The sequence below is a fragment of the Petaurus breviceps genome, unplaced genomic scaffold, assembly GCF_028583685.1.
Source record: "Petaurus breviceps papuanus isolate PSGF00001 unplaced genomic scaffold, PetGlider_PUasm1.0 90925, whole genome shotgun sequence".
NCBI classification, from domain to species: domain Eukaryota; kingdom Metazoa; phylum Chordata; class Mammalia; order Diprotodontia; family Petauridae; genus Petaurus; species Petaurus breviceps.
This window is the reverse complement of record NW_027187380.1, coordinates 6,034,421-6,055,822: the sequence shown is the minus strand read 5'-3', so window position 1 is coordinate 6,055,822 and position 21,402 is coordinate 6,034,421. Positions and strand designations below refer to the sequence as shown.

The 21,402-nt window shown below is 42.0% G+C and overlaps 1 protein-coding gene across 1 annotated transcript in view; it reads right to left on the bottom strand.

Moving 5' to 3' along the window:
- Positions 1-21,402, bottom strand: part of WNT3 (Wnt family member 3) — a 98,857-nt gene that overhangs the window by 6,954 nt on the left and 70,501 nt on the right. The window contains exons 2-4 of the mRNA XM_069076204.1: positions 14,034-14,275; positions 6,671-6,936; positions 5,572-6,060 (exon numbers count right to left, since the gene is read on the bottom strand). Of these exons, the coding sequence (XP_068932305.1) occupies positions 5,581-6,060; positions 6,671-6,936; positions 14,034-14,275 (988 nt within the window). The 3' untranslated portion in view covers positions 5,572-5,580. The remainder of the gene's footprint in view (positions 1-5,571; positions 6,061-6,670; positions 6,937-14,033; positions 14,276-21,402) is intronic.

Genomic DNA, 21,402 nt, shown 5'->3' with positions numbered 1-21,402 from the left:
TTATCTGGCCCATCTTCCCCAAACAGGAATGTCTCCTCCTAGGACAGGAAGAGATCAATCAGTGTTTCCATAATGAATGATCTTAGATGGGGACCCAACACCAACCTAGCTGATTTAATGCTGTGCCTCCAGAATACACCTTAAAGCAAACCTTAAAATGTGATGTGATAAAAGGTCATTAAAAGTATGGGACTTAACTTTTCTACCAGTGAGCAACCCTAACCTGAAGAAAAAGATTCTACTTATTTCTACTTCTATGTGAACACTATAAGAGTTATCTTGCTTTCATATCATGTTTTGCATAGACTATACGATATGAACCTCACCCTTTAAGGATCAGGAAACAGGTACTTGCCCAAGGTCTCCTGCATAGTGATAGATAGCTATCATTACATGGATTACAGCCTGGAGACTAGAAATTGGGTCCATGAAAACTTATCAGTAGCTCATTAACTGCTCCATATAAGTTCCATAACTGGACTTAGCCCTTTAGCAAAGGGTTTAGAACTTTGTCTACTAGAGGGATAGTAAAGTTCATGATTTACATAAGACACCGGAAAGTATTAGGTGTACTGGAAAGTATGGCTACTAATTTTTCTCTCCCAGAAAGATCCCTGGCTTGAGTTTCTGTATACTACTCTATTTTATGATCTCTTGACGCCATTTTTTTTTTACCAAGGCCCGTTCTTCACAAGTGGTATCTAATTCTTCCCTCTCCATTATTCTCCCTCCCTCTCTGAAGGGCAGCTAGGTGGCTCAGTGGATAGAGTACCAGGCCTGGAGTCAGGGAGACTCATCTTTATGAGTTCAAATCCAGCCTTGGACACTCTGTGACTCTGGGTAAGTAGCGTGGCCCCATTTGCCTCTGGTTCCTCATCTGTAAAATGAGCTAGAGAAGGAAATGGCAAACCACTCCAGTATCTTTGCCAAGAAAACCCCAAATGGGGTCACAAAGAGTCGTACGTGGCTGAACAACACCACCACCTCTCTAAACTCTAGACAAAAGTAATTGCAGTGAGGACAGCTGGAGGACGAGTTTCTAGGCCTGTCTTTGCTAGTCTCATCTTGTGATCCTCCCTCTGGCTTAGCTTTCCCTTTCTCATTAGATTCCCTGTCTCCATGACTCCGAGTAAGTAAAGAAACACTGGTCAGCTACCCAGGAGCCAACAAAGAGAAATTCTGTTCTTGATTTGACTCTAATCAACAGAAGGAGATTGGTTCCTGACATGGAAATGATGGAAACCTTGGGGGAAAGTGATTGGTCCTTCTTAGTCTTTGTGATAGAGGAAAGGATAAGCTGCAACCATTTTGATAGATTCTCTATCAGGCATTTGAGGAAAACAGATTTTTAAGAGATTCAAAGGTAATATGCAAATAGATTACTACAGAAGAATTCTTCCAGCCCGGGAGGGACAGGAAACTCCCAAAAATGACATTTGAGAGACACAAAGAGAAACCATTCTGATGTGAAAGAAAAAGTTGTTGTCCAAAGAAACCAAAGCACAGGAAACTCACCAACCAGCTAAGAATATTGAAAGATGCGGCATAAAGTAGAAGTTCTCAAAGTGTGGGCCAGGGACCTCGATAGCTCCCTGAGACCCTTTCAAGCGGTCCACAAAGTCAAAACTATTTTTGTGATAATATTGATATTTTCTCTAATATAGTAAATATCAATAGCTATAACCCACATAAACAAAAGCTCTTTGGATATCTTCAGTAATGTTTAAGGTTCTAAAGAGATCTTGAGACTAAAAAAATTTGAAAACTGCTAGTATAGAAGATGGAGGCAGTAGAGTACCATGGGTTCTTGGTCCCATTGCTAATTGCTCAGTTGTGTCCTACTCTCCATGACCCCATTTGGGGTTTTCTTGGCAGAGGTTCTAGAGTAGTTTGCCAGTTCCTTCTCCAGCTCATTTGACAGATGAGGAAACTGTGGAAAATAGGGTTAAGTGATTTGCCCAAGATCATACAGCTATTGAGTGTCTGAGGCTGGATTTAAACTATGGTCTTCCTGGGCCCACTGACTCTATCCACTGCACCATCTAGCTGCCCTTCTTGGTCCCTTGCTATTTAATATTGTTAACAAGTCCTTGAATAAAGTATGCTAATTGGATTTTTTTAGATAGGATGAAGCTGGGAGAGAGGCAACACACTGGATAACTAAAGTAGGATTTAAAAAGACAGGTTAGAACACTGGGTTGAATCAAATAAGCTGCAACATAACAGGAATAAATGTAAAAGTTGTGCATCTTGGTTCAAAAAATCAACCTCACAAGTACCAGATGGGAATGACATGTCCAGAGAACCCTAGGACCAAAGAAGATCTGGAATCTGTTGGTAGTAGACTGCAAGCCCACAATGAGTCAACTTTATGAGATGGTAAAAAGGCTGATGCAGTCTTGGGCTTTCAAGAGGTAGGAGGCATTCACCCTGTTCTACTCTGGCTTGCTCAGAACATATTATCCATATTGTGTTCTGTGCACACCTCAGGAAGGACAATAACAAGCTTGAGAGGATGAGCAGGTGCTGAAGGGCCTCAAGTTCATGCCATAGGAAGATGAGTTGACAGGACTGGGCATGCTTAGCCTGGAGAAGAGAATACCTAGGGGAGGGGGATGGGGAGAGGGACATGATATCTGTCTTCAAGTATTTGAAAGTCAGTCACCTGGAAGAAGGATTATACTGATGCTATTTGGCCCCAAGGGGCAGATCTGGGAGCAACAGGTGGGTGTTGCAAAGGGGCTAGAAATAAGGGGAAACTTCCTAACAATTAGAGATATGCAAAAGTAGAATGGACGATCTCAGGAGGTAGTATGTTCCCCCTTTTGGAGATCTTCAGAGGCTGGATGACCTAACCCAGGTTCAAATGCTGACTTACTACAGGTGTGACCTTGGGCCAGTCACAATTTCTTGTAAGCCTCAGTTTTTTCATCTGTAAAATTATGGGTTTGAGGGCAGCTAGGTGGCACAGAGAATAGAGCACCAGCACTGCAGTCAAGAGGACCTGAGTTCAAATGAGGCCTTAGACACTTGACACACTTACTAGCCATGTGACTTTGGGGAAGTCACTTAACCCCAATTGCCCTTCAAAAAGCAAAAAAAAAAAAAATATATGGGTTTGGACTCAATCCTTCCAGCTCTCAACCTGTGGTCTCATGTACTTGTATATTCTAGAAGGAAATGTTTTTTCTGGTATCAGTTGGACCCAATGGCCTCTGGGAATGTTTCCAATAGAACACCGAAGTTCTATAAAATGAGTGTCCCCCTTTGGCCAGTGTTCACAGAGTAGATACAGAATAGATCTATGCTATACATGAAGTATTAGTATTAGTCCTGGGGTACCCACTGGCAAAGGCTGATGAATCTTATGATAGCATTTTCTTCCATTACAGTACCTTCTTTATTTGCACAAATGAAATCCTTTGTGAATATTGAAAAGAATTTATTTTCCTATGAGATAGGAGCCTATCTTTTGTCTTTTTTTTAATTCCCAGCACTCAGCACAGTGTCTGGCATCTATGGTGTTTAAGAAATGTTTACTTATTGATTGATAAGAACCCTTGTTAGAAATTTGGACCTAAAATCCTAAGTCCCAGGGCAGGAAGGAAACCCAGTTTAAATGAACCTACAATCCTTTTTATTTTACAAATGAAACTGAATGCCACAGAGGAAAAAATGGCTTGCCAAAAATCATAGTGGAAAAGATAGGGCCTGAATCCAAGATTCTAGATTTCTAGTCTAGTACTCAATATTATTCTGGCCCTACACTTTGTGGGCCAGGATGTATAGCTGAGGAAGGGACACAGAGAAGGTACAGGACATGGTTTCCACCAAAAACACCTGGATCCAAGTAGGTATTGATGTGGCAACCTTTAAAATCCAGTTCTTGGCTAGCTAAGAGAACAAGAGCCTTCTATGATTACTCCACCCACCAGAAAAAAACCTTCCACAGCTGGTTTTGTCAGGGCATCTATACAAGCCCTTTAAGGACCTGTGATTTCATGGCTGTGTCACAGCTCCCTCTACCAATGTAGATTGAGTGACCACATGCTACGCCAGAAACAGTGCCAGAGATGAATAATAACAGCTAACATTTATAAAGTGCTTTTCAAGAACTTTACAAGTATTTCATTTTATCCTCACAACAACACTGAGAGGTGGGTGCTATTATTATCCCTATTTTACAGATGGGGAAACTGAGACACAGAGGTCACTTGCCCAGGATCACACATCTAGCCAATGTCTGAGACAGAATTTGCCTGATGCCAAGCCTGATGCTCTATTCATTTTGCTACCTAACCATCTTTAAGCTTGTCTTCCTAACTCTTAAGTTCATTTTTCTGTCCAGTAAGTTATGTTGCCTCTCATATGATTTTATTTGTATATGGAAAAAGAGGAAAGCCCAGAGAGAAGAGTCCTCTTTTAATTCATTGCAATCCTTATGAATGGACAATAAAGCCAAAATATACAAACTCCCACTTCAAATTTCAGGTGGATAGCATCCTTATGTTGCTTTTACAACAAGTGATCAGTCCAACCTGGACTCACCAGGACTAATCCAGGCATCTGAGAGCAAACAATGAATCAGGAGGAAGAAAGGAAGAAAAGGGGAAAGGAGTTCCAGATTCATTCCCTTCCTCCCTTGTATAATAAAATTTAAAAAAAAGAGGAAGGAAGGAAGGAAGGAAGGAAGGAAGGAAGGAAGGAAGGAAGGAAGGAAGGAAAAAAGGAAGGAAGGAAAAAAGGAAGGAAGCATATCGGGGCATATACCATTACTCACAAGTGGTTGTTTGTCCTTAATTCTTGAAGAGGACCACATTCACATCAGGAAGGTGATGCCATGACTTGCAAGTGAATTAGATTTAAGTGAGGGAGAAATGTGCAAAGTCACCAACCTCTGGAGCCATCTGGATCCAGTGGCAAAATATATATCAGAACAACTGGAGATGCCCCCCCAGGTTCTTTGTAGAGCCATCCTGGATATATTCAAGGGATTCATATATTAACTTTATCCCAAGTATAGAAGTTAAACTTCCATACAGATAGGTCCTATCTTCTCTTTTCAACTGGTCTTTTACTTGGTAATCAGGCTACAATGTAGCCTCTATTTTTCTCCAAGGTGGAAAAGTTTAGTAGTATCAGCACACTTAATGAAGCCCTTTGTGACAGCACACACTGTCCCATTCATGAAACATCATCCTCATCTCTGCCTCTTAGGATCCCCAACTCCCCCACACCCATCCCAAGTGATCTGGTTCATTATCTGCTAGAAGTTTAAATGAGAATTTCAATAAATTATTGAACCTTTGACCATTCTGTCTCCCCCTCTATGTTCCCTGCTGGTCATCTGTAGCCTTAAGGTCATTAATCCAAGATCACTGTCATTTAGGCCTGGAAGGCCTGGTTCTATTTCAAGTTACCTAGGAACCCACATACCTGGACAACTTAGAAGCTGAACAGGGGTGTCATAGGAAGGGTGATAAACAGCACTTGCTACCCAATTTCCACCCATCCTTGCCATCTCCCTCTACTATCAACCCAACCCCTGTCCTCTTCTGGTCTGCCCCTTACCTCTGGTCTTTACTTGCAGGTGTGAACGTCATAGATACGGATACACTCTTGGCAACTGACATAGCAACACCAGTGAAAGATGCAATGACATTTCTCCTTTCGCTTCTCTGTCCGTGTGTTGTGGCCTCGGCCACAGCACAGCAGGTCACAGCCATCTATTCCATGGGAAGTGACATTACAAGTCCGGTCCCTGGTTCCAAAGGACCCAGTCTCAGGATTGGGTTCACAGAAATTGGGGGAGTTCTCATAATAGACCAGGTCCCGTTCAGTAGGTGGTTTGAAGAGTGCATACTTGGCCCGGAGGGTCTCTACCCATCCCCTTGACTCTCGGTGTTTCTCTACCACCATCTCAGAGGCACTGTCATATTTGTCCTTGAGGAAGTCACCAATGGCTCGGAAGTCAGGCTGGGCCCACCAACAGGTCTTCACTTCACAGCTCCCTGAGAGCCCATGGCACTTACACTTGAGGTGCATGTGATCCAGGATAGTCTGTGGAAAGAAGAGGGACCAAAGCAGCCACAGTATATCTCAGGACTCCCATTCCCTCTTTTTAAGGCTTCCTGTAACTATGAGTCATCCTTAGGCCAACTGGGCAAGGTTTACGCCCCAGGTCTCAAGTCAGGTGGAAATTCATCTCTCCCATAATTGTTATTCTGGGTTCTTTCTAACTCAATACCCCATTTTCTCTTCTTTCCCTGACTTCTTTGACCCTCTCCTTTTCTTTGACCTAGGAAGGTGAACAGAGGGGGAAACTGAGGTCCAGAATTGGGAAAGGACTGAGCCAATCCTTGACAGCAAGTAAAATGGCAAAGCTGGAGAGGAGACCCAGATTCCCTGTTGACTCCCTCTCTTACTCATAGACAACTAGACCAGTGTTCCTGAAAGACAAGGTCTCCTAGGCAGAAAATGGTTCAGCCAATGGGGAAGGGGCAATGCTGGGAGCTATATGGAAAGTGCTCTGGGAACATAAATTGAAGGCCTTGAGACCTGAAAGGAAAAACTAGAGTAGAGGAATAGGAGGGGAAGAGAATGGGACCAGAAAGAGAATGAAGGTTAGAGAGAGCAAGGCTGGGATGAGGGTGTAGGGGGTCTTACTCACTGTCCTGCCGGCCTCGTTGTTATGTTTGTTCATGGCAGAGCGGGCATCTGGACGGTTCTCCCTGGCGTCAGCAAACTCCCTGGAGACCAGCACCCCAAAGTCGGCGTCTTCACTGCAGCCCCCCCACTTCCAGCCATCCCCAGGAGGCCCCTTGTGATGGGAGTCACAGCCACAGATTGTAGAGGTGCCCTCGGCACAAGACCGGGTGACGGCAAAAGCCACACCAGCAGAGGCGATAGCGTGCACAAAAGCCGATTCCCTGGTGGCTGTGGGAAAAGAAAACATTGGGGCTGGAGTGAGGGAACGCTGACCTAGACCTTGCTCCTAGATCAGGTGGACCACACTTCTTAGTGTATACCGTAGGTAGAGAAGGGACTGGGAGGAGGGTGAGAAGGTGGCTTGGAGCCCTTGAATCTGCAAGCGCATTCCAACATCAGAACCCGTATAGCTGCCCAGAGGCAACTTTGGCCTCAGACAATTAGTGGCCTTCGTATTCTCTTTTCTGTCTATACTCTCTCACTTACTCACTTAGTGATCTCATCAGCTCCCATAGGTCCAATGATCATCTCTATGCAAATGATTCCTAGATAGATAGATGATAGATAGATAGATAGATAGATAGATAGATAGATAGATAGATAGATAGATAGATCAAATCCTAGACTCCCACCTGAGTTAGTCTCACATCACAAAATGCTTATTGGATATCTTGAACTGGATGTTCTCTAGGCACCTCAAACATGTCCAAAACATGGGCATGTCCAAAATAGAACTCTCTTCCAATCCCCTACTGAACTTCTCTTTCCTTTGAGGGCATTAACTATCCAAATCTCAATTCTGACATCATCCTTGATATTTCATCCTCTCTTATCCCATGTATCTACTCAGTTGTCAAGGGCATTTTTTTCTTCCATTTTCCATTTTTTCTTCCCTAATTCAGGTCCTCATCATCTCTCTCTTAGATTATTACAATAACTCTCTAGTAGGTCTACCTGTTTCAAATCCCCACCAACTCTACACCATCTTCTGTAGAAATGCCAGAATAATTTTTCTAAAATATAAGTGTGGCCTCCCTCCAATTTGCTTGGATAAACTCCAGTGGCTTCCTACTACCTCCGGGACCAAAGTCCTTTATTTCATATTCAAAGCTTTCCATAACTTGACCCCTTTCTACCTTTCCACCCTTTCCTCTTGCCTATTTACCCAAGTCCATATGCTCTCTGTGACTTTGCACTGTCTCCTCTGCCTGAATTGGAACGCTCTCCATCCTCACTTTACTGGCTTCCTTCAAAACTCAGCTCAAACACCACCTTCTGTGAGAGAGCTTTCCTAGTGCCCTCAGATGCTAGAGCCTTCTCCTCTAAAGTTACCTTCTAGCTGTATCTTGGCTCTACCTAGCCATTTGTATGTGGTCTGCCCCCTCCCCTTTAAAATGTACATTCTTGAGGGTAGGGGCTATTTTTCGTATCCACAGCACTTAGCAACCTACTGTCACATAGTAAGTGATTAATAAATGCTTGTTGATTGGGACAGGGTTGGGGAAACATCATCTCCCTAGCTATTGGGACAGGGAAACAAGGGGACTTGTCTTTAATCCCTCCCTCCTTCTCTCAGACCCCCCAGCAGTTTCCTCCCCTCGGGTAGGATGGCTGTCTATGACCTGACCAAGGAGAGGAGGTGATTTCTCTATGCCAATAGCATCTCACACCACTGCCTCCCTCTCTTGCTCCTCCTCCCCTTTCCATGCTTCTTGTGGAGTTCACCATCCTTCAGAAAGGACCAGGCCTTGCCCAGACATGCAGGCTCATTGGCATGGGAGCCTCTCCAGCAATGCTCCCCCTCAAACAGTAGAGGAAGTAACCAAGAGAACAATGTATACAGTAACAACAGCACTGAAATAATAAGCGACTTTGAAGGACTGAAGATCTCTGATGAATGCAGTGACTAACGATGATGAAAAGAGGCAGTTTTCGATTTTCGCAGGATGCAGAACATATTTATTTATTTTTTGGACGTATGGAATATGAGAATTTTTTTTGCTGGAATATGAGTGTTACAAGTGTCTTGTGCATTTTTTTCTTCTTTTCGAAAGGGAATGGTGTGGAAGGAAAACTGATTTTTCTTAATTAATTTTTTTTTTTTAAGAAAAGAAAGAACTCTTATCCACCTAGCCTACACAGTCCACCGAGTACCTCTATGTTCTCTTTATAGGTTCAGAATGATAGGTTGAATAAAATTGGAAAGGAGCAAGGAATGAAATTCAGGTAGCTCTAATTAACAGTCCCCATGGTTTGAAGCAAGGATCCCCAGTCATTCTCTCCCCCTGCTGTTTCATGGCGCCCCGAAATCTAAGCGCCCCCTCTTCTGGCCTCGATCCTTGGAATGTGGAGGAGAAAGCAAGCCAGAGTTGATAAGTTGGGAAGAAAAGCAACCGTTCTTCGGAAGGGGGGGAGGAACCCGAAAAATTTCACCAAAACCCTGAACCTCGCAACCCGCCCCGCCCTCATCCCCCCAGCGGGTCCATGCTGGGCCCAGGGAGGAATTTCCCAGAGCCTTCTTGGGTTCCCAGCCCTGGGGAGGGGCAGGAAGGGGGCCGCGGGGCGGGAGGGATTAGAGAGCCTGAGAACTGCGGCTGACAGTGAGCCCCTGTGCCTAGCCTCCATCCGGCCGGCCGTTACCTGCTGGGCCACTCAATCTCCCTTTGTTCCTCCCGTGTCACACTGTATTATCCGCCTAATGTGGCAGGCTTCCTCTGGCCACTGCGCCCAGGGCGCCAGGGCCCGGCATTCCCTGCCGCCACCGCGTAGCAACGGGCAGCTCCCCCCAGCCGGGCCTCCCCCTCCCGGGCCGCGCGGGGCCGGGAAATCCCTATTGATGGGGCTCCTGCCCCCCCGCCGCTCCCCGGGCAGAATGGGGGAAAGGGCGTGTGAATGGCGCAGCGATGTGAAATGAGTGTGGCGGGGGCCGGGCCCGCAGCCCCAGCCTCACAGTGGGGGACAAGGCTTAGCCCTTTTTCAATCAATATAAGCTCATTTTGCTCTATCCTCCCCCAGCTCCTCCCTGGAAAGGGGGAGAGAAAAAAAATCCGGAGTTTGTAACATGACCACCCGCCCTGTTTCCTACCCTGGCCCCTCCTTGCTCTCAGCTCCTTGGCTTGCCCCGGCCCCTACCCTTGCCCCCTGCCCCCCGCACCCCGGACCTCCGGCCTCTCCCCTTTCCTGTCTTGGTTCCCTGGCACCTGACCCTTGCTCCGGCCCACCTCGGCCCCCTGGGCATCTGAATCTCTCAAACACTCTCCTAAATCTCAGCTCTACAGACTAATCTCTTTTCACTTCCATTTCATCTGTCATTGCTTTTCAGCTACGTGGTGAAGACCCTCAGTCACAGGCCACCAGCCCAACTCAGCCTCCAGGATCTCAGACAACCCCACCTGATCTCAGCCCAGTGGTCTGATGCCCTCTCCACTTTCAGCGTATCCTTCACTGCCTACCCCTTGGTCTCCATCTGGCTTGCAGTGAAGACCCTCCTTAGAGCCTTGCCCTTAGCTGGACAGTGTTTTGGAGGCAGCCTTTAAATCCTGTCCTCTCTTCCACTGGGGGCTCTGTCCTTTTCCTGACAGCCTTGGTCCTAGGAAGTGCTTCATGAGGCAGGCCATGCCCTTGTCTTCTGGGATTTCAAAGTCTTGGCCAATGATTAGCCAAGTGTGTGTAGGTAGGATATGGTTGGGGGTGTTTGTAGGAAGGGGGTCCAGAGGTAGACATCATTATAACAAAAAATAATGTCTAGCTACAGTGTGTGTGTGTGTGTGTGTGTGTGTGTGTGTGTGATAGAGTGGGGGTAGGTTGAGTTCTGAACCAAGGGAATTAGAGACAATACTGCCCTTTGGGAGTTTACAATCTAAGAAGGACAAAACTAACAAGAAACACATGTTAAGGAGTGCAGGAAACAGAACATTTGAAAAATTATGGATAGACATTGTGGTATTTGTGGCTTAATGGAAGACCAGGCTGTTTAGTTAAAATTAATTGTAGTTATTTGTGTACATGTCTTAACACCTCACCCCCACCCACACACAGACATATACACATATTAATGAGTAAGTTCCTTGAGGACAAGGGCTGTCTTATCAATCTTTGCAGTTCAGGGCACCCATGCCAGTACACTGCACACAGTAGGTGATTGATAATTGCTGTTAAATTGAATTGAATGAGACATGTTGCTATTAAAGCACTCCTTGAACCTGCCTTCATATGTTCAAACGTGCTTCTAAAATACAAATACTCTTTACTCTGGGCACATAAAGTAAAACCTTTTATGTAACTGATGAGCTCTGGTAAAAGAAGTGTAATGAGAACCATAAATAATATTTTTTCTATTCCTTTTTGCAGACAATAGCCAGCATACGGTCTTTAGCTTGATTCAAAATGTGTGTGTGTATGTATAATAGCCAGGCTTTGGTCTTTGGTCTTTAGCTATCATATATATTTTATGAATCAGCATGAGTGTGTAGATATATGTGTGTAAGGATGTGTATATCTATCTATCTATATAGATATATGAAATAGATCTATATTTACCTCTATGACAGTAGTAAAAATTTAGTCTTTAGATGTCATATGCATTTTATGAATAGGCATGAGTATGTGGATTTGTATGTGTGTATATATAGATTTATGAAATATATATATAGTCTTTAGCTATCATATATACTTTATGAATAGGCATAAGTGGGTGTGTATATATAAATATGTATGAAATATATCTATATTTCTCTCTCTACCACAATAGCCAGTATTTAGTCTTTAGCTATAGCTAGCATATATATTTTATGAGTAGGCATGAATATGTGTGTGTGTATATATATGTGTGTATGTGTGTGTATAGGAAATATATATATTTCTCTCTCTACAACAATAGCTAGTATTTAGATATAATATGTATTTTATGAATAGGAATGTGTGTGTATATTTAAATGTATATATGAAATATCTTTATTTCTCTCAATGAAAATAGCCAGTATAAGGTCTTTAGCGATCATATATATTTATGTGAAGACACATGTTTGTATGTATATACACACATGTGCACACACACATAAAGATTAAGGCCAAACCCCAGTGCTGGCTATTGTTCACAAAGGACTTCATGCATTGATCAAGAGTGCATTCAAAGGTGGGGAAGAGTTGCATTGCAGCTCCATGACAGAGAACAGAAGAGGTCCAATGAGCTTTAGATCCCAATTGACTCTTACAGGTCCATCTCCTTCCCTACCTGGAAACAGAGAACCTATTGCCCCCTGAGACCATCAAATAGAGAAGGGTAAGTAAGGCCTCACCAGCTGCCAAATTCTACTTTGCCACTAATAAATTGAAGAAAGAAACAACTTAGTCCAGTGTTACATAAGAAGCAAAAAATGGAGAAAGGAATAATAATAAAAGCTGACGTTGATATAAAGTACTTACAAAGTGCTTTATATACAACATTTCATTTGATCCTCACGATAATCTTACAAAAAGGTACCAGGTGGAGTAGTGGTTAGAGTTTGGGGCTTGGAGTTAGGAAAATCTGATTTAAACGCCTATTTCAGATGCTTACTAGTTGAGTTTCCTTGGATAAGTCACTTAACCTCTCTGAGCCTCAGTTTCCTCATTTATAAAATATGGATATTAATAGTACCCACCTCAAAGGGTTGTTGTGAGAATTAAGTGAAGTTTTATATATATATATATATATATATATATATATATATATATATACACATATATGTCTATATGTACATAACAATATGATTGTATATTATATAATATTACATGTAATCATATATTGTGGATAGATAGATGTAGATGTAAAGCACTTTGCAAACCTTAAAGTACTATCAGAGAACTGAATTGACTTGCCCAGGGTAACACAGCTAGTAAATGTAAGAGACAGAACTCAGCTTAGATTTTCCTGAGTCTAGGTTCAGCGTGTAGCCTCTCTAAAAAATGGAGAAATATCCCAGCATATGAGGGAAAGCACTGGCCATGGATTAAGTGGAATTGGGTTCAAATCCTAGCTCTGACACTCATTGGACAGAATCTAGGTAAATTACATATTAGGTGATTCTTATTTTCTCCTCCTGTAAAATGGTGGTAATCATTACTAATGATAGTGAGGAAAGTATTTTCTAAACCTTCAAATGCTCAAACATGATCCATTATTATTGTGTGAAGACAACAGAGTGGAGGGCAGGAGAAAAGGAGAAAGTATTAGAGGAAGAAAATTTAGTGATGGAGGAAAAGAGAAAAGGGAGAGGGAAAGCTTGGAAGGTAGATGGGTAGGTTTAATAAAAAGGAACTGTGATTTAGTTCCTTAGAATTTCATGGATTTTTAAAAATTACCCAATCATGAACCTAGGCTTCCTGAACTCTAAAGTTCTCATCACACTTTTGAAATAATTTCATACTTTCTTCCTCTAACTTTACTTCATCACCTTTGACCATCTCATTCCCATTAGATTGTGACCAAATGGAGTGCAGGGGACTATCAATTTTGTCATTCTTTGCATCACCACCCAATGCTTAGCACAGTCCTTGGTTAATAATGGGCTTAATAAATACTTATTGACTGACTGACCAGTGGATAATATCTGCCTTATTATTCATTTGAAGAGCAGTCAAATAGACCTCCTTGAATCCTGAATTCAGAAGACCCCAATTTGATGCCCAATTTGCAACAAACCATTGGAAGACATCACACTAATTAACAATCTCACCAAGCCTCTCCCGGTCTTTCCACGCTTCACTGCCAGTACCAGTTGCTGTGGGGGATCTGTACCCATGCATGAATGCTGAGCTCTCTAAGAATGACCCTGGAGTATCACAATGGTGAGGTAAGCAAGTGTCTGATCTGTGACTAGCCTCCTAAAATGAAAATGGTTTAGAAGTGACAGATGCTGATGGCAAGGACCAGAGCCACATTTTCATACACCTGCGTGCCCAGCTTACATAAGAGACAGTCCCCTTCACTATCAGCAAAAATGTTTATTGTTCCCAAGCATAATGATTAGGTTTGCCTTTCCTGAAGTCTCATTGTCTCATTTTCCCTCTTCCCCAATGCACCTTCAACACAGGGTGAAATCTAAAGGGACAGAGAAAAATGGCATAATTCACAATCCTTAGGGAGTCAGGAAGGCTAGCATCAGCTTTAGATGCCTTGAGGTACCTGGCTTCGGAATGCCATGGCTGCCAGTCTGAAGAATGGATTCATGTGGCATTCAGTCTGAATGCCAGGCTGAAGAATAGATAAGGTGACCTATAGTGGCAACCTGAACCACACACAGATCCTGGTTTTCTCCCTAGCCAGGCAGTACCTGTGAGCTCACCTTTGTCAAGAACAGGCCCAAAGATGGCCAAGCTGTCATCAATGGTAGTACAGTTCCAGCGTCGACCTCGGAACTGATGTTGACATTCTTGGATGCCCAACTTCACTCCCTCTGCCACGCTGGGCATGATCTCAATGTAGTTGCGGCAGAAGCGAAGCTGCTTGGGGACCAGGCCAGGAATGGAGCCACAGAGCAGAGGCTGGGATCCCAGTGATGTATACTGCTGCCCCAGGGCCAGGGACCTGGAATAGAAAGTGGAGCATTACAGAGGCACAGTGATGATCCCCATCACCAAGTACGTACCCAGTGTCTACCATGCTTTGGGCACCAGATAGTAAGGTATCAAGTACAGTACAAAGAAAGAGCATTGAACCAGGAGTCCAGACACTTGAATTTTCATCTGTTCTTCTCTAGGAAGCCATGGTAGCTTTGTTGACTCTCTGCCACTACCCAGGCCTCTATAACATGAATGGATTTGACTAGATGAAGGGGTTCTTAACCCAGAATGCTTGAATTTGTTTTTTAAAACTAATTTGAGGGGCGGCCAGGAGCACAGCGAGTAAGAGCACTGGCCCCAGTGTCAGGATGACCTGGGGATCAAATCCGGGCTCAGACACTTAGCACCCACCCAGAAACACCTGGCCATGTAACCTTGAGCAAGTTACTTAACCCCAATTGCTTAAAAAAAACAATTTGATAACTTTATTTCTTTTTTAATATACTTTATTATTCCCCAATTACACATTAAAACAATTTTTGGCTTTTTTTTTTCACATTTTGAGTTCCAAATTCTATCCCTTCCTCCCGTATTCTCCTCCCCACTCCCTGAGATGGTAAGTAATCAGATGTAGGTTATACATGTACAGTCATTTAAACATTTCCATGTTAGCCATTTCGTACAAGAAGACTCAAATAGGGGCAGATAGGTGGTGCAGTGAACAGAGCACTGGCCCTGGAGTCAGGAGGATCTGAGTTCAAATCTGACCTCAGACACTTAACACTTACTAGCTGTATGACCTTGGGCAAGTCTCTTAACCCCAATTGCCCTGCCTTCCCCCCTCCAAAAAGAAAAAAAAAGACTCAAATAAAAGAAAAGGAATGAAAGAAAGTGAAATATATTGGCTTCCTTTGTAATCATATGAATTGTATTTTATGCATTTAGAAAACTTATTCAGAGATGGGGTCCAGAGGCTTCATCAGATTGGCAAAAGGGGGCCATGACACACAAAAAGATTTTGGAAGCCTTGTATTCATTGACTTCTAAGATCCCTTCCGGCCCTTATGTTCTAGAGTTTCTGTGACTGAGATCCTAGGATCATAGATTTAGAGCTGGAAGGGCCTAAGAAGCCATCCAAATCAACCCACTCTTTTTACAGACAAGGAAACTGAGGCACAGAGAAGTTAAATGACTTGCCTAGGGTAACACAGTTGGGAAGTGTTCACCCAGCTCTTCTGGACTACAAATCTAGCACTCTTGTCCCCTACTCCGTACTGTCACAGAAGGTCCCTTTACTTCTCCTTGGAAAAGAAATCCACCCAGACCTGTGGGAGCACGCAGAAACCAGTGGTTTGGTCTCACTGGTCAGAACAGGAGGGCCCAAGTCAAGAGTTTAACCAAGAAGATCTAAGTGAGCTAGAAAGATCTTTCCACCAAGGACCTGGGCTTCACAGGGTTTGGGGCCAGGAGCAACCGGGGAGACCATCAGTTTTATAGAGGAAGAAACAGACCCAGAGGGGTGAAGGAAGTTAGTTGCCCAGATGATGGAATATGTTGACAGAGGAGGTTATGGGGAAGATTTTAAGAAAAAAAGTTGGGGTAGCCAGGTGGCACCGTGAATAGAATACCAGCCCTGGAGTCAGGAGGATCTGAGTTCAAATGCAGGCTCAGACAATGGACACCTACTAGCTGTGTCACCTTGGGCAAGTCACTTAACCCCAATTGCCCTGCCTTTCCCCCTCCAAAAAAAAAGTTGACAGCTATTTTTTAAAACTAATTTAGCTACAGAGTCTGATGATGGACAGATTTGTATCCAGACCCAGCCTCTGCCTCCTACTATCTATGTGGTAAGTCACTTTCATTGCCTGATCTACTGTGAGGTAAAAGAGTTGGACTAGGAACTCTCCTCTAAGCCTGACATTCTGTAGGGCTAGGTGGCTTTAAGTGCTCACCAAGAATCTATACATTCTTTGAAGGTTTTAATGGCCTTTCCCAGAGTCCAGCTCTAAACCACGCCCAGAAAGATGGCAGAGGCAGCCTGGAGGATGAGATAAAACCCTCAACCCTATATTGCCCATGACTCTGCCCATAGGAGAGCTTTTCATATCAATCACCAAGTATTTATTATCATTATATATTATATTCTCTATTAACAATATATTATATGTGGTATACTTATAATATATAACAATATAGTATATAATGTATTATATGTTGTATATTTATTATATTATAGCACAATTATATAGTTCATGTACTATATAAATATAATATAATGTAATTTAAGTATGTTGTATATTATATAAAATATTTTTATATAGCATATAAATGTATTATATATTATTGTATGCTGCATTATATCTTATATATAAATTAATATTATAATTATAGTATATTTTATTATATATTATGTGATATAACAGATAATATTAAAATATATTATATAATATTTAACAATAATAAATATATAAATCTAAAGTTATATTTATTATATATTATAATATTATTATTAACTAGCATTTATCTAGTGCTTTCAGACTTGCAAAGTGTTTTGCATGGGTTACCTCATTTGATCCTCACAACCAACCTGTAAAGCTATTGTTATCCCCATTTTACAGATGAGGAAACTAAGGCAGATAGAGGTCAAGTGATTTGTCCAGGATGACACTGCTAGTAAGTTCCTAAGGCAGGATTCAAAACTCCACTTTGCCTCTGCTGACTTGCCTGGTTTTTTCACCTCCAAGGAACACGATGTCCCTGGAGGGTTAAGATCATCACCTCTAATCTCATCACCATGCTGCTAACTCAAGCTTTGACTGACACCACCTCCCTCAGCCTCCTCTCCTCTCTGATTGGAGGGATGAAAGGTGCCTTAGAAGCGATCGAATCCATTTCCCTTCCACTTTACAGATAAGGAAAGTTAAGACTCAGAAAATTCAAGTGACTTGCCCTGGGTCACACAGCTAATTGTCTGTGGCTAAAGTCTTCCTGACTTTACAGCCACTAGGTGGCACAGTGGATAGAGTGCTGGGCCTGAAGTCAGGAAGACTCATCATCCTGTTTGCCTCAATTTCCTCATCTGTAAAATGAGCTGGAGAAGGAAGTGGTGAAACTACTCCAGAATCTTTGTCAAGAAAACCCCAAATGGGGTCACAGAGTGTTAGACACAAGTGAAAAATAACCATAACTTCTTGACTTCAAAGCTAGTGATCTCCCTACCCATTTTACCTTGACATACAAATATATAGATATATGCAGAACTGTGGTGCTGGAGAAGACTTTTGAATGTCCCTGGGACAGCAAAGAGATAAAACTGATAAAGACTTAAAGAAATTGGGGCGGCCAGGTGGCTCAGCGAGTAAGAGCACCAGCTCCAGTGTCAGGACGACCTGGAGATCGAATCCCGGGCTCGGATACTCAGCACCACACCCAGAAATAACTGGCCATGTAACCTTGAGCAAGTTACTTAACCCTGATGGCTTAAAAAAAAAAGACTTAAAGAAATTAATTCAGGCTAATCACTGGAAAGTCAAATACTGAAGGTGAAGCCTAAATACTTTGGCCACATAATGAGAAGATAGGACTCATTGGAAAGGACCCCGATGTTGAGAAAGATTGAAGGCAAAGGGAAAAGGGGACAGTGGAGTTTGAGATGGATGGACAGTGTCAGGGGAGGAATAAGCATGACCTGGGATAGATTCCAAGAGATAGTGGAGGACAGAATGGTCTCGTGAGCACTGGCCTGTAGGGTCAAAAAGAGGCAGACAGAACCAAATAATTGAACAACAACAACAAAATAAATGTATGTAGAATAAATATAAGGTAGTTAAAGGGAAGGAGTTTGAAAGGGGAGACACTAACATTTGGGGGGAAATCAGGGAAGACTTCATGTAGAAGGAGGTGCTCTAACTACATCTAGAAGAAAGTCAGGAATTCTATGAGGCAGAAGTGAAAGGAAGAACCTTCCAGGCATGGGGATAGGAGACATGGAGTACAGTGTGTGAGAAACAGAGTGAAGGCCAGTTTTTCTGGATTGTAAAGCATAGGAAAGAGAGTAATATATAAACTGAAGCCAGGCTGTGAAGGATTTTAAAAGTCAGAGGAGTTTATATCTTATCCTGAAGGCAATAGGGAACCACTGGAGTTTCTAGAGTAGAAGAGTGATGTTGTCAGATAATAGTGACTCTTAGCCAGTCCAGTCAGGAAAATCAAGGTGGGGTAAATGAAATAGCCAGACCCTACCATTTAGGGCTCTTCTCAATCTGATTCCAACCTACCTTTCCAGACTCATCTACCATTTTCCCACGTATACCTTATGGGAAGTGATATCAGATGTGGGACTTACATAGGTCTTTGAATGAAAAGGCAGGCAGAAATGGTGTCTAGGATAAAGGGCTGTAATGCCTTTAGGCATCAACGCTTTTTAGTGAATATGAGCCTTAAGAACAGTTAACTGCTTAAGTCACCAAGGTAAGTGTCCAAAACTGACCACAGCAAGAACAGAAGGAGATTTTTGTGCTGTTGATGAGAAAGGAAGTAGGAGATGTACCTCAGTGAGGGCAAAAAGGAATTTTCAGACATCATTGTCTGAATGTGTCATTGCACCTATTATGAATTTAGACTGTTCGTCCCTATATCCCATGCTACAGCTGGGAATCAGGATGTTTATGATGAGAAATTAGCTTCCTATGGTTTTCTAATACAGACCTTGGTTAGGGAGGGTAGGAAAATGGAAACCAGTCCAAATAGGGTTCTTTCTGCCTTAAGAAGGTTTAGAGTTGGGATATAAAGAAAATGTTGTGCTCTATATTTGTGATGTGTATTTTGTTTTGCTTTTATTATACTTTTATCAAATACAATTAAATTGTTTACTATACTTCTTGCTATATTATATATTATTACTATGACTGTATTATATATTAAATTACTCTAGTTCTTGCTTACTAAGAGTGTACCAAATACAATTAAATTGCTTACTGTAGGTCCTTGTGCCGATGTTTTGGTTGATATAATATGCTGAGAACCAATAGAAAAGGTGTGGGAAGTCAGATGAGGAGTATGGACCATTAATTAAATGTTGCTTTTATTCAGATGGGACATAAGAGTGACATATGACAGTGACATAGCAGTATCAGGGAGGATGTTGGATTGACTGATGGTCATGTCATCCAGGCTCTTCATTGCTCATAGAGGTACTCAAAAGTCCCAGAAAGGCAGCATACTGGGGACCTCCAAAGTATTGTGACAGCTGTGCTAACAATGGACATGGACATAGATTACAGGCAGCATGAAAGAGAATTTCTGTAACCCTGGAGGGTTAGGGAGAAAGAAGAATTCTCAGACCCCAGAGTTTGTTGTCCCATTCATATCTTCCTTTGGACCTGTTCCAAGTTGTCAGTTTTTTGCACAAACAAAACCAATGCAGGCAAAATTAAAAGCAAAGCAGTAAACTGGGCGGGGGGGAACTTTTAATAGCAAGTTTTTCTGATAAAGGTCTCATTTATAAAAAATATAGGGAATTAAGTCAAACTTATAAAGATAAGACCTATTCACCAATTGACAAATAGTCAAAGGATATGAGCAGGAAGTTTTCAGAAGAAGAAATCAAAGCTATGTGAAAAAATGCTCTAAACCACTATTAACTAGAGACATGCAAATTGAAACAACTCTGAGATTTCGCCTCACACCTATCAGATTGGCTAATATGACAGAAAAGAAAAAATGATAACTGTTGGAGGGGATATGGGAAAATAGGGACACTAATCCACTGTTGGTGGAGTTGTGAACTATTACAACCATGCTGGAGAACAATTTGAAACTATACCCAAAGTGCGGATACCCTTTGACCCAGCAATACCACTACAAGGTCTATATCTCAAAAAGAAGGCAAGGCAAGGGAATTCAAGGAAAGGAAATGCAAGCCAGGGAATGGAAGGGAAAGGAAGGCAATGGAAGATTTGGTTCTAGCTGAGACTCCCTATCTTTATTGTGAGTCTAGAGACAAGTTTCATTTTTTCTCCTCTGAGACTGAAATTTTTTTTCCCTAAATGTTTGACTCATTGGTAGTAATCCTTTCATTTACATTATTTTCATTATGTATATTGTTCTTTTGGTTCTGCTTATTTTGCTTTGTGTCTATGCATGGTAATTTTTCTCGCATTTCTCTGTATTCCTCATTTTTGTCATTAAAAAAAAGCAGCACAGTATTATTCCATGGCAATCATATACTATAGTTTTTTTCAGCCTCTTGCCAGTGATGTGCACTCACTTTATTTCCAGTGCTTTGTGAAAGCAAAGAGTGCTATTATGAATATATTCAACTTTTGTTTCTATTTACTTAGTTGAGGTATATGCCCGTTAATGTGATCGTTGGTGCAGTTTAGTCATTTTTTTGGGTAATTCTAAATTGTCATGCAGAACTCAAGCCAATTCACTGTTCTATCAACAAAATAGTGTGTCTATCTCCCCACAGCACCTCCAACACTGGTTATTCCCAGTTTTGGTCAACTTTGCCCTTTTTCAGGGTGTGAGAACCTCAGAGTTGTTTTAATTTGAATTTCTCTTCTATGATTGAATTTCTTCTTATTCTAAGTTTGAAGCATGTTTTTCTATGATCACTTATTGTTTACAATTCTTTTGAAAATTATTTATATTCTTTGATCATTTATCTATTGGCTATAGTTGTTATTTTTTTTAACCCAAGTGTAGTAAATTAGATTTATTCTATTAAATTTCATCTTATTGGATTTGTCCCACCACTATTACAATGACAACTATATTCTCTTAGGGAGCATTAATAGAAACATAGCATACAGAACAAGGCTGCTTATCCACAAAGATAGTGTTAGAGACTTTACCAAATGCTTTGCAGAGATCTAAATATACAGTGCCTATAAGCATACGCATGATCCACCAGGCATCAATTTAGTCTATTCTTTAAAAAATGGTTTTGTTCAGCCCTTTTGCTTTGTTTTGTGTTTTTTACCTCATAACTGTTTCTTGATATGAATTCCTCCCATCAAATTCTCCCTTTCAGGAAGGAAGGAAAAAAGGAAGGAAGGAAGAAAGGAAGGAAGGAAGGAAGGAAGGAAGGAAGGAAGGAAGGAAGGAAGGAAGGAAGGAAGGAAGGAAGGAAGGAAGGAAGGAAGGAAG